Here is a 16,096-nt window from a genome sequence, read left to right on the forward strand (position 1 = left end):
TTACCTACAAGGACCGCAGCCTCAGTGAAGGCATGGACATGCAATTGCACACTGTGTACAACAACTTACCAGTTAGTGACACAAAACTGAAGGAGAGCTGAGCAGAAACAGAAAAGGACTCACAACTCACACAGCTGAGGAAAGTCATACAGGATGGATGGCCTGAGGAGAGGAGAAAATCCCCTCTGAGTGTCTCAGAGTTCTGGAACCATCGTGATGATAGTTCATCACGATGGTTCTCTCAAAGGAGAGAAAATCATCATTCCTACCATTCTCAGAGAAGAGATTTTGACAAAAAAATCCATGCTGGACACATGGGCATGGAAAAGTGCAAACAGAGAGCACGCGGGACATTTTGTTTTGGCACGGAATGTGCAAACAAAGAGAGGACATTGTTAGTAAATGCCCCACATGTCTTCAACGATGCTCCTCAATCACCAGAGCCAATGTTACCTCACTGTATCCCAGACCAACCCTGGCAGGTCGTGGCAACCGATCTGTTCACCTGGAACAACGAGGACTACATCGTAACAGTGGACTACTACAGCAGATACTTCGAACTCGACAAGCTTCACAGCACCACATCTGCAGCTGTGATACACAAGCTGAAAGCAATCCTTGCCAGGCATGGCATTTTTAGAGACTTTTATATCTGACAATGGCCCCTGTTACAAATCAAATGAGTTTGAATCCTTCACAAAAGCATGGGAGTTCACACATGTCACCACAAGCCCGCATTACCCTCAAATGAATGGCCTTGCTGAAAAATCTGTGCAGATTGCTAAATCACTCATGGACAAAGCAAAAGCAGACGAGACCCCTACCTCAGTCTCCTTGAATACCTCAACACTCCAGTTGACAACTTCAAATCACCAGCCCAGCTGTTGATGAGCCGCAGACTTCGCTCAAACCTTCCCAGCACTAACCAGCAGCTGCAACCTGAGGTCGTCAGCTACAAAGAAATGCATGAAAAACGTGCACAGAGACAACTATGACAGGTCAGCGAGAACACTGCCACCACTGAACGACAGAGTCAGTTAGAATCCAGGAGCATGGCCACTGGAAGCCAGCAGTCTTCATCCAGCCAGCTGACACTGAACATTCATATCACGTCCACACCGCAGAAGGAGCAGTGTACAGTTCAAACTACAGAGCATGTATTCAAAAGAAACCCTTAGAATATGTTGTACATTTTTCTTTTAAAAGAAGGGGAAGTAATATTCATATGTGTAAACCTACTGAATTGTAATTGGATGCATTTTACAGCCGTATCATACTACGCTTTGATTGGTTAAGACCACCCAGGTGGTGAGGTCATATTCGGTTGATCATGGTATTAGACATTCGAACATGCCAGTTATAGCTTGCTAATAAAGAACTATGTTTAGAAATATCCTGTTGTACTGCATTTTATTTTGTACAAAGCGTGCAAAACAAGACGCCTTTTGGCTTCTGGAAAAAAATGAAAGTTGATATGAAAACCAAAAGAGCAAGAGAGATAGAAATACGTTTCACAAAATTATGTAATTAGTCCTGTCTATACAGAAATAAATTAAATCATTTAAATACTTCACCAGAAAACATGACTTAGCCACAGAGGAACAAGGATCATTAGTAACAAAAAATGTCATATTTTGCTTTGTATTGTTTCAAATCAGAAGCTCTCATAGGCTTATGGCGTGGCAATAGGCCTAGCTGTCAGTGAAAAGCATAACAAATATGTGTGAAGATAATGTGTCTTGAGTATAATTAAACATTTTGAGACAATAAGAAGCGGAGGGGTGTGAGGTGAAGGCCAGTCTCTCCAGAATGGCTCATCAGTCTCCCGCCAATTCTTGCACATTCATTGTGTGAATTGTTTGCCCTTTTTATTTTATATGATCAATTCCCTATTACATATGTCACCAGTAGTAAATGTACCGTTAGTCCTTGCCATTTGGTTACATTAATTACTGTCATTTACCGTTCTCATTCTTGGAGTGGAGAGGTCTTGGAGTGCGGAGTTCACAAACTGCTACACTTTAAATTCCCTTTTTGTTTGGAGTGCTCGATGTGAACAATGAGCATGTGTCTGGTTTCTCTCTCCTAATAATGTTGAGGGAGCGTGCGCGCCTGAGCATGCATAGAAGTACCTGGCCTGCTCCGTGGAAATGTAGGAAAGTGTATTTTTTATTTTTACTTTTTTACATCCATTGCGAATGATAATATATTAAAACTATAGTTTTTCAATGTAAGCTATTTGAAAAATCTTTCCAACAATCTCCCTCGATAATCACCAATCCTCGGTGTGAAAGAGCAGTGGAATTTATAGGCCTAGTTCCATGCGCTCATTTCTTTATGCGCCAATGGATCATGGTGTATCAATATGTTGGTGACCTCGCATTAGTTGACTTAACTTTTAGATTTTTTATCATTTTAATTCAGATTTTTATGATTAACCATGTGACAATGATTTTGAGAAACGAAAACGTTATTATTGAAATGAAATTGTTCCATTAAAACGTGCATATGAAAATCATAACTGGCACGTAAAACGGAAGAAATGGTAGGATAAATTGTTAGCTTCCCCAAACTTGAAACTCACGCGCCGCCTATAAAGTCTTTATAAAATAATTGCCTCCACGTTTTATGGTCGGGTTTTGCCTATAGGCTACTTTGAATGAAGGTAAGACATGCCTCATTTAAATGAAATAAAACATATAGGTTTCAAACAATGTTTTTAAAATGCATACTGCCTCCAGCTCACATTGTAAAGTGGTGGATGACGCGCTGATAGCCTGTTGCCTGCACTTGAATTGTGAATGGGGGGCGCGCTTCAATAGCCTGTTTGAGAAATAAATAAATAAAATAGCTTTTTTAACTGTGCACCAAAACTGTGTTTAACACACGCATTTAGAATTATTGCGCAATGAATGGGCTTATAAAAGCATGTTTACTCCAGCAGCAACCAGCTGATGAACTCTGTATGTTGTGCGTGTGTGACAGTTGTGTTGGATAAATAAGATGCATGATGACTAATGAAAATACACACAGGCCAATTTAATTCCACAAAATTATGCAAATTAACCTATAGACTGATGCTCATGATGGTCAAATGTATTTCCACTGACTGGTATTTCCATCAATGAATATAAGCATTATTTTGCAATGGGATTGAATTTTTTTTTTTCTCCCAGTCATTTTTGCCTGCAACAGTTTTATTTATGGACTTTTCATTTTTTTTTTATCGGCCAAAATAACAGAAACCATGCTGTGCCTGTGTGCCAGACTCAACAAGATGTGCGCTGCAAGGCTGATTATGGAAAGCAAACAGGAATAACTAGAGCAGTCCTGTTTTATCCAGTATGAGTCACACACGTAACTTCTCTCTTGGCACTGCTACTTTTACCCGTATCTAGGTGACGGCTTTGTCTCCATGGAGACATGGTGCAGTGTCGTGTGATAATGTGATTGACATGCACAGGCAAATCCACTGAGTAAAGCACAAGCGGCACACATGCCCAGCACAGATTTTTAAATATGCACGGGCTATAGCAAAGCCAGAATCTTCAGGCATGCATGTTGCTTACATGTATAAATACATGTCCATATTTCTCTCCTGACTCAGCAAAGCTCCAGCATCCGCTCAAAGCTCCATGGACTTATCCGCCTTAACCCATAGTTGAGGTCCCTGAAGGGCCACAGAGGAAGTGTTGGCCACGACCCAATTCTCCAGTCAGTAATCTCTGTCTCTCCTCCTCCTCAGTGACGGCTCCTACCCTTATGACCCTGTGTCCTGGCAGCAAGGCAGCAATCAGCCGGCAGGCTCCCTGTCTGTGGTAACCACAGTGTGGGGGGTAACCAATCCTTCACCCAGCCAGGTATGGATACACCCGTGACCCCACGAAAGCAAACATTAAGAGTGCATCCCAAATGGCACCCTATACCCTATGTAGTGCACTACTTTCAACCTGGACCCACTTGGGATGCTACATACAGCTGGAATATAATGTCACCCTCCCTTCCTTTCCTCCACAGGCGATACATCAACATTCCAAAGTACAAGAATCATTGGGGTGAATCATATTAGAACTAGGTTGATAGTGATTCACCTCGTAAACACTCTGTTTGTTTCTCCTCCCCCTCAGGTCCTGGGTGGGAACCCGATGGGTCCAGGTGGGAACTCTGGCGGGGGCAACATGATTCCCGGCCATAGCCCTGGGATGGGCCAGCAGTTTATGGGTCAACAGGGCTACCCGGAGCCCAACAAAGGCTACATGCAGCAGGGCGTGTACGGCAGGGGCAATGGGGGATACCCCGCCGGGCCTGGATACGTGGGCAGGTAAGCGACAGACAGACCGACCGACCGATATAGCCCAGGCCACGTGTTTTTATCTCCGCTCATTTATGTGGAATTACCTCGAGGAGAAGGAGAGGAGAGATTTGGAGGCAAAGATTAAGGGAGTCAACATCTCCCCCACACACACATACCCGTGTTGGCAATATGCCTCTGCCCACTCCAGTATGTGAAGGCTGGATAGTGTCAGAGCTCCTCGTCCATCTTCTTGGCTGCAACCGTTTCCTTTTAGTGAGACCTGTCTCTGACTCACCCATTAACAGCAGTTTCCTTTTGCCATCCCCTCTCATACCATTGTGGATTCAGTCGACTAGTAGGCTATTTAATCCTGAGTGGTGCACTGCAAAACTAAATCGATTAACATTCAGGGTGACACTAATCTCAATACACCATTCATTTTTGAATAGCTGGAACTGTTCCCTCCGAGCACAAGGGACAAGTGTCCAAACCAAAACCGAATGAATTAGCTGCCAGACATACATGTTGTATAGTAGTCCTCCTGTAGTGTTTGTATAGTAGCCAAGAGGATGATGGTTTCTGTTTATACGGAACAGTTACTGTTTTACTGGGGGAAAATGTACCTGTGTGAAATACTGGAGTCACACTATTTTCAGGTTGGTTTATTTTGAAACAACCATTTCTCTGTCCCCTCAGTTACCCCAATAACGGAGGGGGGTCTATGGGCATGCCCCCTCACGGCATCCGCCCTCAAACCGACTTCACCCAGGCGGCGGCGGCAGCGGTGGCTGCAGCGGCTGCCACAGCAACGGCCACAGCCACGGCAACGGTTGCTGCTATCCAGGAGAAGCAGAATCAGGAGATGAACTATGGCCAGGTAAGGAAGGAGTTAGGGAGGGCAATGTAGTACATGCTCTAGTGAATTTTTCCATAGGTACAGATCTAGGATCAGCTTGCCTTCCCCCAAATCCTAACCTTAACAATTACAGGGGGAAATGCTAAACTGACCCAAGATCAGAGTCTTGGGGCAAATTAATCCAACTCTGTAGTGCATACTGTCTGCTATAGTAGTACTATTGTCTCAGATGACCACAAGCCAGGGGTTGCGACATAAACACCTAATTGGAGTTGCCTGTCAGACTCATGTATTGTGCAGAAACATCCAACCAAAATGGTGGCCTCTGTTGGTCTGAGTGGATACTGCACCCCCTACTGGCTATAGGAGTGAGTGGCTGATGTCATGTTTAACAGAGGGAAGTTATTCAACTTTGCAACACTGCTCAATATGGACATAAATATACGTTATTATAACCATGTAACCCAGGGAAAACAGAGAACATCAAAGTTACTTCTGTTTCCTTTATCTCATCCACCATGTCATGCCCACACTAACCTAGAGAACTTTTCAGATGGGTGGCGGTGCGGGCTACAACACACAGTTCATGCAACACTCGGGCCCCAGAGGTCCCCCTGGCATGTCCCCGGCAGGGATGGGTCCCGCTCGTCCCCCGTCCATGGGGCCCATGTACGGTGCCCCTCAAGGTCAGAGGATGCCCCAGCACCCAGGCTACCCCGGGGCTCAGCATGGACCACCCAGGCCACAGCAGGGACTCAAACGCCCATACAACGCTGAGGTGAGTCTCTCCCGGCGAATGACTTCACATACTTTCTAATGCAAACAATTTGTAGACTGACAGCCATAAGTAAAAAATATACCATGTGAATTATAATATTAAGCTTGATATGGAGTTTGCCGTTAATGTAGTTGTTTTTGGTTACGCTGTCCAACTTCACCAAAATGGGCCATTCTCTTATAATAGCCAGGTGTCACTTCACATTTTAGCAAGTAAACGCCTCCAATTAATGCTGGGTATCAAAGTGTAATTTCGCGAGCTTAGAATTCAAGTAAGCTCAACTTCCTTATTTGGTGAGGTTTATCTCAGTGACATTATAGCTTTCATTTGTTTGTATCCTCATCATTCCAGAAATATAATTGTGTGCCCAGTTTTGTTTTGAGGTCAACACATATCTCTGTTCCATTTTGCCCCCTCTGTGTGTCTCCCTCAGGGCTTTCCCGGGCAGCAGTATGGTCCAGGCATGGCTGGCCCTGCTCCTGGTCAGGGGCCCTACCCTGGGCAGCCCATCCAGTACCATGGGGGCCTGGGACCCCAGCGCTCAGCCACCTCCCCCTCCTACCAAGGCCACAAGATGCCCATGCAGCAGGGCAACATGGGCCAGTACCCCTCGGGACCAGCCCACCCAGGACAGTACTACAAGGTAACGCTATCCAGTGTCACTATCTGTCGAACGCCTATTCCTGTCTGTTTGTTACACAGCCTGGTGGGCTGTGCTGTTTTCACACCCTCCCTCCTATGTGTGTGTATGCCCTGGCTGGCTACTGTAATACCAATAATAATACCCAAACTAGAGTCCAGAGTACAAACCAGTGCTGTGCGATTTACCTTTCAGTCGGAGCAGTTCAACGGACAGGGCAACACACTAAATGCACTAGCAGCTGGGGGAGTCGGTGGAGTTTACAACACCTTCAACCAGACTGCAGTCAATGGGGTGAGACAGAGAGAGAGAACTCATTCCACCTTCATTATGTTTTTGTGTAACATGGTCCCAGATCAGTTTGTGCTGTCTTGCCAATGGCCGTAGGAGTTGGAAAGACGGCACAAACAGATTTGGGACCAGGCTTGTTTTTGTGTGTAGAGATGTAGACCTACGTTGCCTCTGAATGCCAACATCTCAAAGCACAGCACATTACTGCTATTTTGAGTCCTCCAAGTACAGCAACCTAACCCTACTCTCATTCTCTTTGTGTCCCAGCCGGGCAGGGCGATGCCTGGTTATCCAAGCTCTCCCCTTCTTGGAAACCCCACCCCTCCCATAACCCCAGGCAGTGCGGTGCCCCCCTACATGTCTCCTGGCCAAGACGTCAAGCCAGCTTTCCTGCCTGACATCAAGCCAAACACAAACTCCCTACCCCCACCACTCCCCACAGGTAAACCTCAAACACGACACACTCGTACACAGAATTTGCTTTGGAAATCCCTTGTCTCTCAGTAGCTAAATCAAATTATATTTTATTGGTCACATACACGTGTTTAGCAGATGTTATTGTGGGTGAAGCGAATTGCTTGTGCTTCTAGCTCCGACAGTGCAGTAATATCTAAAAGTTACACAATATATACCCAATATACACAAATCTAGTAAAGGAATGGAATTAAGAATATACAAATGTATGGATGAGCAATGTCAGAGCGGCATGGAATATGATACAGTAGAATAGTACCGGATACAGTATATACAAATGAGATGGGTAATGCAAAATATGTAAACATTATTAAAGTGACTAGTGTTCCATTTATTAAAGTGGCCAGTCTGATGGCCTTGAGATAGAAGCTGTTTTTCAGTCTCTCGGTCCCAGCATTGACGTACCTGTACTGAGCTCGCCTTCTGGATGATTACGGGAGGAACAGGCAGTGGCGCTTGTGGTTGTTGTCCTTGATGAGCTTTTTGGCCTTCCTGTGACATCGGGTACTGTAGGTGTCCTTGAGGGCAGGTAGTTTGCCCCCGGTGATGTGTTGGGCATATCGCATCACCTTCCGGAGAGCCTTGCGGTTGCGGCGTCGCAATTGCCGTACCAGGAGGTGATACAGCCCGACAAGATGCTCTCGATTGTGCATCTGTAAAAGTTTGTGAGGGTTTTAGGTGACAAGCCAAATTTCTTCAGCCTCCTGAGGTTGAAGAGGCGCTGTTGCACCTTCTTCACCACACTGTCTGTGGGTGGACCATTCCAGTTTGTCAGTGATGTGTACGCCGAAGAACTTGAAGCTTTCCACCTTCTTCACTGCTGTCCCGTCAATGTGGATAGGGGGTGCTCCCTCTGTTGTTTCTTGAAGTCCACGATCAGCTAGGCTTCCATCCAATTGGCGACAGATTTTCATGCAAATATTCAAAAATCTACATAAAGAAAATAGGTCAATTTTCCCCACCGGTGGTGTGTTTCCACCAAACTGACTGTGCGTGATGACGTAGTGCATACAATGTGCATTTTTGGCTTACGTTTTTTTTCTTCCTAATGTTCTATGTGTTGTCACAAAAACTGTTGCTTTAAATAGAAAATGTGCCTACTCTGGTCTTGGCACGTGTGCTTTAGCCAGCAGCTCGCAGATACAGGGTAATGGCTAGAAGTGATCTAGCTTTTGACTAATTAACGTCATGTTAAAATGCAAAAAAATCGACTTTTGACATTAATTTGACAAAAACAGGATTCTGTCTAGCCATGACTCAGATACAGTGCGGGTAGGCTAGTCTACATTATGAGATTATGGATAAGATTATGTATATTTTTTTAATCGGCAGTCAAGCATCGATCATCATGTCACCAGAATAAGACCCTCAGCATTTATTGGAAGGAGCATCAAGCTCATACCATGCACTTTCAGCACCCTGTGAAGTTCATCATAATTTATTTCATATGTAGCCTAATTTAAACTGCATGTTTTCCTGAGTCGTAGTGGGAGGACCACACACCATGTCATCGTGTGATTTCAAGTTTACTTCAATATGATGGTTATTATATCAATATTTGGTATTTGCGCATCGATGCGTTTCCACCGCCATTTCTCGCATAATTAATTTTACGGACACAAAAAGATCCCACCATGTCGAACGAACAAATTATCTATCGGTATTTATACTTTTGTACCGAAACTTCCTGTATCCATCACAACTGTCGTGATTAATTTTTATATGGTATGACATTACTCGCATAAAAACTGTGGATGGAAACGTGGTTAGCGTAGTCTTTGTTTTCATCATTTCTCTGCACTTACGCAAGTAAGGCTATGTGCCTCCAGAAAACAGAGAAACTAGTGTTGTGTGTGTTTGGATGGTCTAACAACGAGACATGGTGGCTGATTGATTCCGCCTGGCTTTGCTCAACAGGTAACCCCAGCGATGACCTGCGGTTGACCTTCCCTGTACGAGATGGCGTGGTGCTGGAACCCTTCCGCCTGGAGCACAACCTGGCTGTCAGCAACCACGTCTTCCAGCTGCGCGACTCCGTCTACAAGACCCTCATGATGAGGTTCAAGCTCTGCTGCTTTTCATTTTATATATTGGATTGTACTGTGCTATGCTATACTATACTATTCTGTAATATACTGTATTATAAACTGGGTGGTTCGAGCCCTGAATGCTGATTGGCTGAAAGCCGTGGTATATCAGGCCGTATACCATGGGTATGACAGAACATTTGTTTTTATTGCTCTAATTATGTTGGTAACCAGTTTATAATAACAATAAGGACCTCAGGGGGTTTGTGATATATGGCCAATATACCACGGCTAAGGACTGTGTCCTAGCACTCCACTTTGTGTCGTGCTAAGAACAGCCCTTAGCCGTGGTATATTGGCCATATACAGTACCACACCCCCTCGGGTCTTATTGCTTAACTAAACCATGCTATACTAATATATTGCTGTTGTAGATGATTTGGTGTGTGTGGGTGCATGTGTGTACCGTACGCAGGCCGGACTTGGAGCTCCAGTTTAAGTGTTACCACCACGAGGACCGCCAGATGAACACCAACTGGCCGGCGTCGGTGCAGGTGAGCGTTAACGCCACGCCCCTCACCATCCAGCGTGGCGACAACAAGACTTCCCACAAGCCCCTGTACCTGAAGCAAGTATGTCAGCCTGGGAGGAACACCATCCAGATCACGGTCACAGCCTGCTGTTGTGTAAGTGTCCTGCAGCGCACACCCACACTCTGTTGAATGGAGTCTCACCATTGTAACCAACTCTTCTGCAAGTGTCACATCACAGTTAACATTGAGGCACAGTCAAAGCTGTTGCCCTCTATGTAGAGTGTTCACTATTGCACTGATAATCTCTAATCCTAAACATCTATTTCGCTGTCTCTCTCCTCTCTACCCCTCGCCCTCGCTACCTGCAGTCTCACCTGTTTGTGCTCCAGCTGGTCCACAGGCCGTCAGTGCGCTCGGTGCTACAGGGCTTGATGAAGAAGCGGCTGTTGCCAGCGGAGCACTGTGTCACTAAGAGTGAGTGGGGCATTTATTTATTGAACCTTTAATTTATCAGGAAACTCCCATTGAGATATAAAATCTATTTTACAAGGGAAACCTTGCATTGGAACTAGGACTACCTCTGGTACCACCATTTGCCATTCTCAGTTGTTTCAAATCTATTGAAAAGTCTGGATAAGCTTTTAGTAGTATACAGCGCCTTCAGAAAGTATTCAGACCCCTTGACTTTTTCCATATTTTGTTCCGTTACAGCCTTAATCTAAAATTGATTAAATTATCTTTTTCCTCATCAATCTACACACAATACCACATAATGACAAAGCAAAAACATGTGTTTAGAAAATTGTCTAAAAAAAGGTATCCTTGGGTATGACGCTACAAGCTTGGCACACCTGTATTTGGGGGGTCTTTGCAAATCCCCTCAAGCTCTGTCAGGTTGGATGGGGAGCGTCGCTGCACAGCTATTTCTCTATGTTCGATCGGGTTCTGGGCCACTCAAGGACATTCAGAGACTTGTCACAAAGCCACTCCTGCGTTGTCTTGGCTGTGTACTTAGGGTCGTTGTCCTGTTGGAAGATGAACCTTTGCTCCAGTCTGAGGTCCTAAGCGCTCTGGAGCATTTTCATCAAGGATCTCTCTGTACTTTTCTCCGTTCATCTTTCCCTCAATCCTGACTCTCCCAGACCTGCTGCTGAAAACACCCCTACAGCATGATGCTGCCACCAACGTGCTTCACCGTAGGAATGGTGCCAGGTTTCCTTCAGACGTGACTCTTGGCATCCAGGCCAAAGAGTTCAATCTTGGTTTCATCAGACCAGATTATCTTGTTTCTCAAGGTCTGAGATTCCATTAGGTGCCATTTGGCAAACTCCAATGAGACTGTCATGTGCTTTTTACTGAGGAATGGCTTCCATCTGGCCACTCTACCATATAGGCCTGATTTAGTTGAGTGCTGCAGAGATGGTTGTCCTTCTGGAAGGTTCTCCCATCTCCACAGAGGAACTATGGAGCTCCGTCAGAGTGACCATCAGGTTCTTGGTCACCTCCCCTGACCAAGGCCCTTCTCCCCCGATTGTTCAGTTTGACCGGGCGGCCAGCTCTAGGAAGGGTTTTAGTGGTTCCAAATTTCTTTCATTTAAGATTGATGGAGTCCACCTGTGTTCATGGACCTTCAATGCTGCATCTTTTGGTACCCTTCCCCAGATCTATGCCTCAACACAATGCTGTGTCGGAGCTCTACTGACAATTCCTTTGACCTCATGGCTTAGTTTTTGCTCTAACATGCACTGTCAACTGTGGGACCTTATATAGACAGGTGTGTGCCTTTCCGAATCATATCCAATCAATTGAATTTACCACAGGTGGACTCCAATCAAGTTGTAGCAACAGCTCAAGGATGATCAATGGAAACAGGATGCACCTGAGCTCAATTGAGTCTCATAGCAAAGGTTCTGAATACTTATGTAAATAATTATTTATTTGTAATAAATTTACAAAGAATTCTAAAAAACTGTTTTCACTGTCATTTTGGGTTATTGTGTGTAGATTGAGAAGGAAAAAATGTATTTAATCAATTTTAGAATAGATTAAATACTGTATGCCATTTAGCAGTTGATTTTATCAAAAGCTAATAACGGTAGCGCATGCATAAATATTCATATTGGGGGCCCCAGCGGGAATCAAACCCATAATCCTGACATTGCAAGCGTCATGGTTTACCAACAAAGCGACACAGCCTTTGTGAAACCTGTGCATTCATTTCTCCATCCCTTTTATGCTACTGTCCCACGATAAGGCTCTGAGCACTACGGCGTCATAGCATTAGCAATACATCCTGTAACTCTACAATGGGGACTTCACTCGCCGCATGGCCAATGGGTCTCTAAAGCCCTGTTCACACTGCTCTTAGCTATGGGAGCTTTTATCCTGGGGCAAATATAGTGTTCACTCTTGCATATTCTCAAGTGGGCTAGCACCAACCTTAGCCCAGGGCTAGCTGGCTCTGCTCTGGAGCAGGGTTAGCGCCAACTTTTTGGGGCTAGCCTATCAGAGTTCCATTGTTCCTAATTTCAGTATTCTACTCCAGAAAAGTGACAGTTGGTTTCAGTGAACACAGGCTAAGTTAACACAGGGACAGTCTTAGCATGGGGTTAAGGATAGCCCAAGGCTAAGACAAATGCAGTGTGAAAAGGCCTTAAATTCACTCTCTCCCCCGCTCCCCACTGCAGTCAAGAGGAACTTCAGCAGCGGCACCATCCCAGGGACACCGGGGCTGAATGGGGAGGATGGGGTGGAGCAGACGGCTATCAGGGTGTCCCTCAAGTGCCCCATCACCTTCCGCCGCATCCAGCTGCCAGCGCGAGGCCATGACTGCAGACACATACAGGTCAGTACTCCTTGCCAGTACCACACCGATCAGCTCCACTAACACTGCTCCCTCAGAGTGGAAAAAACACAGTGCTGCATCTGAAATGGCTCCCTATTCCCTAAATAGTGCTCTACTTGTAGGGCACTATATAGGGAATAGGGTGTCACTTCAGACGCAGCCAGTGTTGATCCTTCACCTGTTCCCTGGAGATGGGCTATAAACTCTTGAGTGCCAAGGAAGTCACATGTCAGAGCTCTACACACGTGAGGGTTTGTGAGTGACGGATCAATATTATGTTTCTGTATCTGGATGAATTTTCGGCTAATCCTACTCTCTCTCTCAACCTGGTTTCAGTGTTTCGACCTAGAGTCCTACCTGCAGCTGAACTGTGAGAGGGGGACCTGGCGCTGTCCTGTGTGCAAGTACGTTAGAATAGTAGACTACTACATAACTCCCTTGCACTATTCAAATCGATTGAACCTCACTACTATGTCCTAAATAAATTGTAGCTCACTACTACGTCCTTTCCCCCTTGCAGTAAGACGGCTCTACTGGAGGGTCTAGAGGTGGACCAGTACATGCTGGGGATCCTCATCTACATTCAGAAGTAAGAACCAACCATGTCATTCTGATTTGTACCTGATTGTGCTTTATAGTCTTTCCCCCATATTCCTCTCCCATTCTCTATTATCCCCCCCCCCAATCCCCTCAACAATATGTCTCTCACAAAACCCACAACATAGTTACGTCCTGAATGGCAGCCTATTCCCTATTTGGTGCACTACTTCTGACCAGAGCCCTATCTGGTCAAAAGTGGTGCACCATATAAAGAATACGGTGCTATTTCATCTGCAGCCACGTATCTAAAACGTTCACCTCTGAATTTTACACGCACGCAGCTCGGAGTATGAGGAGATTACCATTGACCCGGTGTGCAGCTGGAAGCCCGTTCCCATCAAACCCGACCTTCACATCAAAGAAGAGCCGGATGGTCCGGCACTGAAGCGCTGCCGCACACTGAGCCCCAGTCACATGATCCTGCCCAGTGTCATGGAGATGATCGCCTCCCTAGGCCCAGCCTCATCGCCCTACCCCTCCATGCCAGCAGGGGGAAACAGCAGTACTCCGGACTACCCCAGCCAAGGTAGACTGACTAACTCCTCTCATGTGGTAGGGAAGTGTGGTGCCATTATCACTTCCATATCCACTTTTTTAAGTATTTGTTTTATGGACTTCCAGAGTAGCCTGAAATCCAGAACCTGATTTCTGCTAGCATTCCACTCCTTGGACTCTGTCACTGCCAAACGTGTATGGCATTAAAAGGACTGGAAAAGAGTGGAAAGTCAGCACAAACAGAATGGTATAGGGGAGAGTTGGCCAAGTCGGCCAAAGGGTTAGTTGAGCCACCCCTTGTTTCTAGGAAACTATACATAAATGTATTCAGTGACCAAATATCATCAATGCATCAAATGAAAATGTATTTCACATGCGCCGAATACAACAGGTGTGTAGACTTTACTGTCAAATTCTTACTTAGGAGTCCTTTCCCAACGATGCAGAATTAAAAGTAATACAAGTTTGCTAAATAATAGAAATGGTAACACAATAACTAGGCTATATACAAGGAGTTGACTCGGTACCGAGTCATTGTGCAGGGGTATGAGGTAATTGAGGTAATATGTGCGTGTAGGTAAGGGTAAAAGTGATCATTTCGTGGAATCTGTGAAGAAAGAAACTACATGGAAAAAGTGGTAAGCAAATTAGGTTAAAAAAAACTGGTAGATTTCATGATGCTTGCATCCATTTTGTTTTATTTTACACCAGTTGGGGGTCTCTATAAGCTTCAGTATGAGATCCTAAACCTATCCAGAAAGTGCATCCTTGTACAGTGGTTCCTCCTTTAAAAGTTGCAGCGTACTGTGGCGCAGCTTGCATAAATTCTATAATATATATGCATAAATTGCAGAATTCTATGGCACGTTATTTAAGTGTGAACCACTGGTACCATTAATGTTTGTTAGTGCTAGTTTGACCACCAGAGGGCATCTTTGAGAAGCATTTGATAGCCTTCAATAATGGCTGTACTAAGAATGCGGGCACGCGGGAGACCGGGTTTCAATTCCCCGATGGGGAGGAAGGAGTAGGCTGTCCTTGTAAATAAGAATTTGTTCTTAACTGATTCCTTATGTGTTATTTCATAGTTGTGATGTATTCACTATTATTCTACAATATAGAACATAGTAAAAATAAAGAAAAACCCTGGAATGAGTAGGTGTGACCATACTTTCTTTCCACTGGTACTTGCTTAATTAATTTGATTAATATTATGGTGTTTCTATTCCAAGAAAAACTAAAAACCCTCTGGGTTTCCGTTAGGATGGAACAGAAAATATGGCGGTGTACAACGTGAAGGTCAGGAAATACTGGGCTATTTAGCTAAAGAATGCCTGTGTCTTGCGGGCACGCGGGAGACCGGGGTTCAATTCCCCGTCGGGGAAGAAGGAGTAGGCTGTCCTTGTAAATAAGATTTTTTTTCTTAACTGACTTGCCGAGTTAAATAAAGGTTACACTAAGAGCATAACATTTCTACACCCTAATTTTCAAATTCTAATCTAACCAATACCCAAACGGAGATTCAGTGAAAAATATAAATCTCACTGATTCATCAAGACCAGTCCCCATGCTTGTCTCAGAGCAGCGCGAAACGGTGCTTACATAGTTGTAGGCTATTGCTTCTAAATTCAATATGCTTTTTAAATAAACAACAGCACTTTACTCAACACTAGTGAGACTCATGTCGCCTACGGTAGACCTACAGTATATGACGTTACTCTCTGCAAATAATTACATATAGAGGATTAGAGGTTTGGAGGATATTTCTTTAATTCAGTGATATTTATTTCCATAGTAATTTGTTATGGATTCATAACTACTTAAACACTGGGCTATTTAGCCAAAGTATCAAAATACAGAGAGGTGTTGGTAAAGGTATATTGTCCTGCTAATAATGGGCTATTATAAAACTGTACATGGTGTCCAGGTCAGGATAACCAAAACATGTCTTTATTAAAGACTATTAGAAAGAATGTTGGTACTTATTTTTGTTGATCCAAAGCCATGAATGAGTGTGTCACTCAGCTTTTTGTAGGTGCTGCTATATGACTGCCATCAACTTGATGAAAATATATAACGATATTTGAGGTTATTTCGTTTTCAAAAAAACGAAAGGGATCGATTGTAATCTGAATAAAGGCCAAAATAATATTTGTAAAGGCCAAAACATTTATTTCTGTTTTTAGAGGGAGGGAAACGCTTGGCCAATTGTGCGCTGCCCATAAAGGCCAAAATATAGCTCTGCTTAATAGACATAATGGCA

At 44.5% G+C, this 16,096-nt stretch overlaps 1 protein-coding gene across 3 annotated transcripts in view; it reads left to right on the plus strand.

Annotated features, from left to right (window-relative positions):
* LOC106587026 (zinc finger MIZ domain-containing protein 2) overlaps positions 1-16,096 on the plus strand; it is a 91,183-nt gene that overhangs the window by 45,624 nt on the left and 29,463 nt on the right. For 2 of the 3 annotated variants that reach the window (XM_014174871.3, XM_014174872.3), the window contains exons 3-16: positions 3,746-3,860; positions 4,128-4,321; positions 4,991-5,171; positions 5,704-5,928; positions 6,362-6,571; positions 6,764-6,862; positions 7,127-7,301; positions 9,251-9,392; positions 9,836-10,046; positions 10,262-10,367; positions 12,581-12,738; positions 13,075-13,142; positions 13,259-13,327; positions 13,620-13,864. In XM_014174871.3, coding sequence (XP_014030346.1) covers positions 3,746-3,860; positions 4,128-4,321; positions 4,991-5,171; positions 5,704-5,928; positions 6,362-6,571; positions 6,764-6,862; positions 7,127-7,301; positions 9,251-9,392; positions 9,836-10,046; positions 10,262-10,367; positions 12,581-12,738; positions 13,075-13,142; positions 13,259-13,327; positions 13,620-13,864 — 2,198 coding nt within the window. The remainder of the gene's footprint in view (positions 1-3,745; positions 3,861-4,127; positions 4,322-4,990; positions 5,172-5,703; positions 5,929-6,361; positions 6,572-6,763; positions 6,863-7,126; positions 7,302-9,250; positions 9,393-9,835; positions 10,047-10,261; positions 10,368-12,580; positions 12,739-13,074; positions 13,143-13,258; positions 13,328-13,619; positions 13,865-16,096) is intronic. The other variant, XM_014174873.3, reaches the window with a different exon arrangement.

Source organism: Salmo salar, chromosome 26 (assembly GCF_965601325.2).
Source record: "Salmo salar chromosome 26, fSalSal1, whole genome shotgun sequence".
In the NCBI taxonomy this organism is placed as follows: Eukaryota; Metazoa; Chordata; class Actinopteri; order Salmoniformes; family Salmonidae; genus Salmo; species Salmo salar.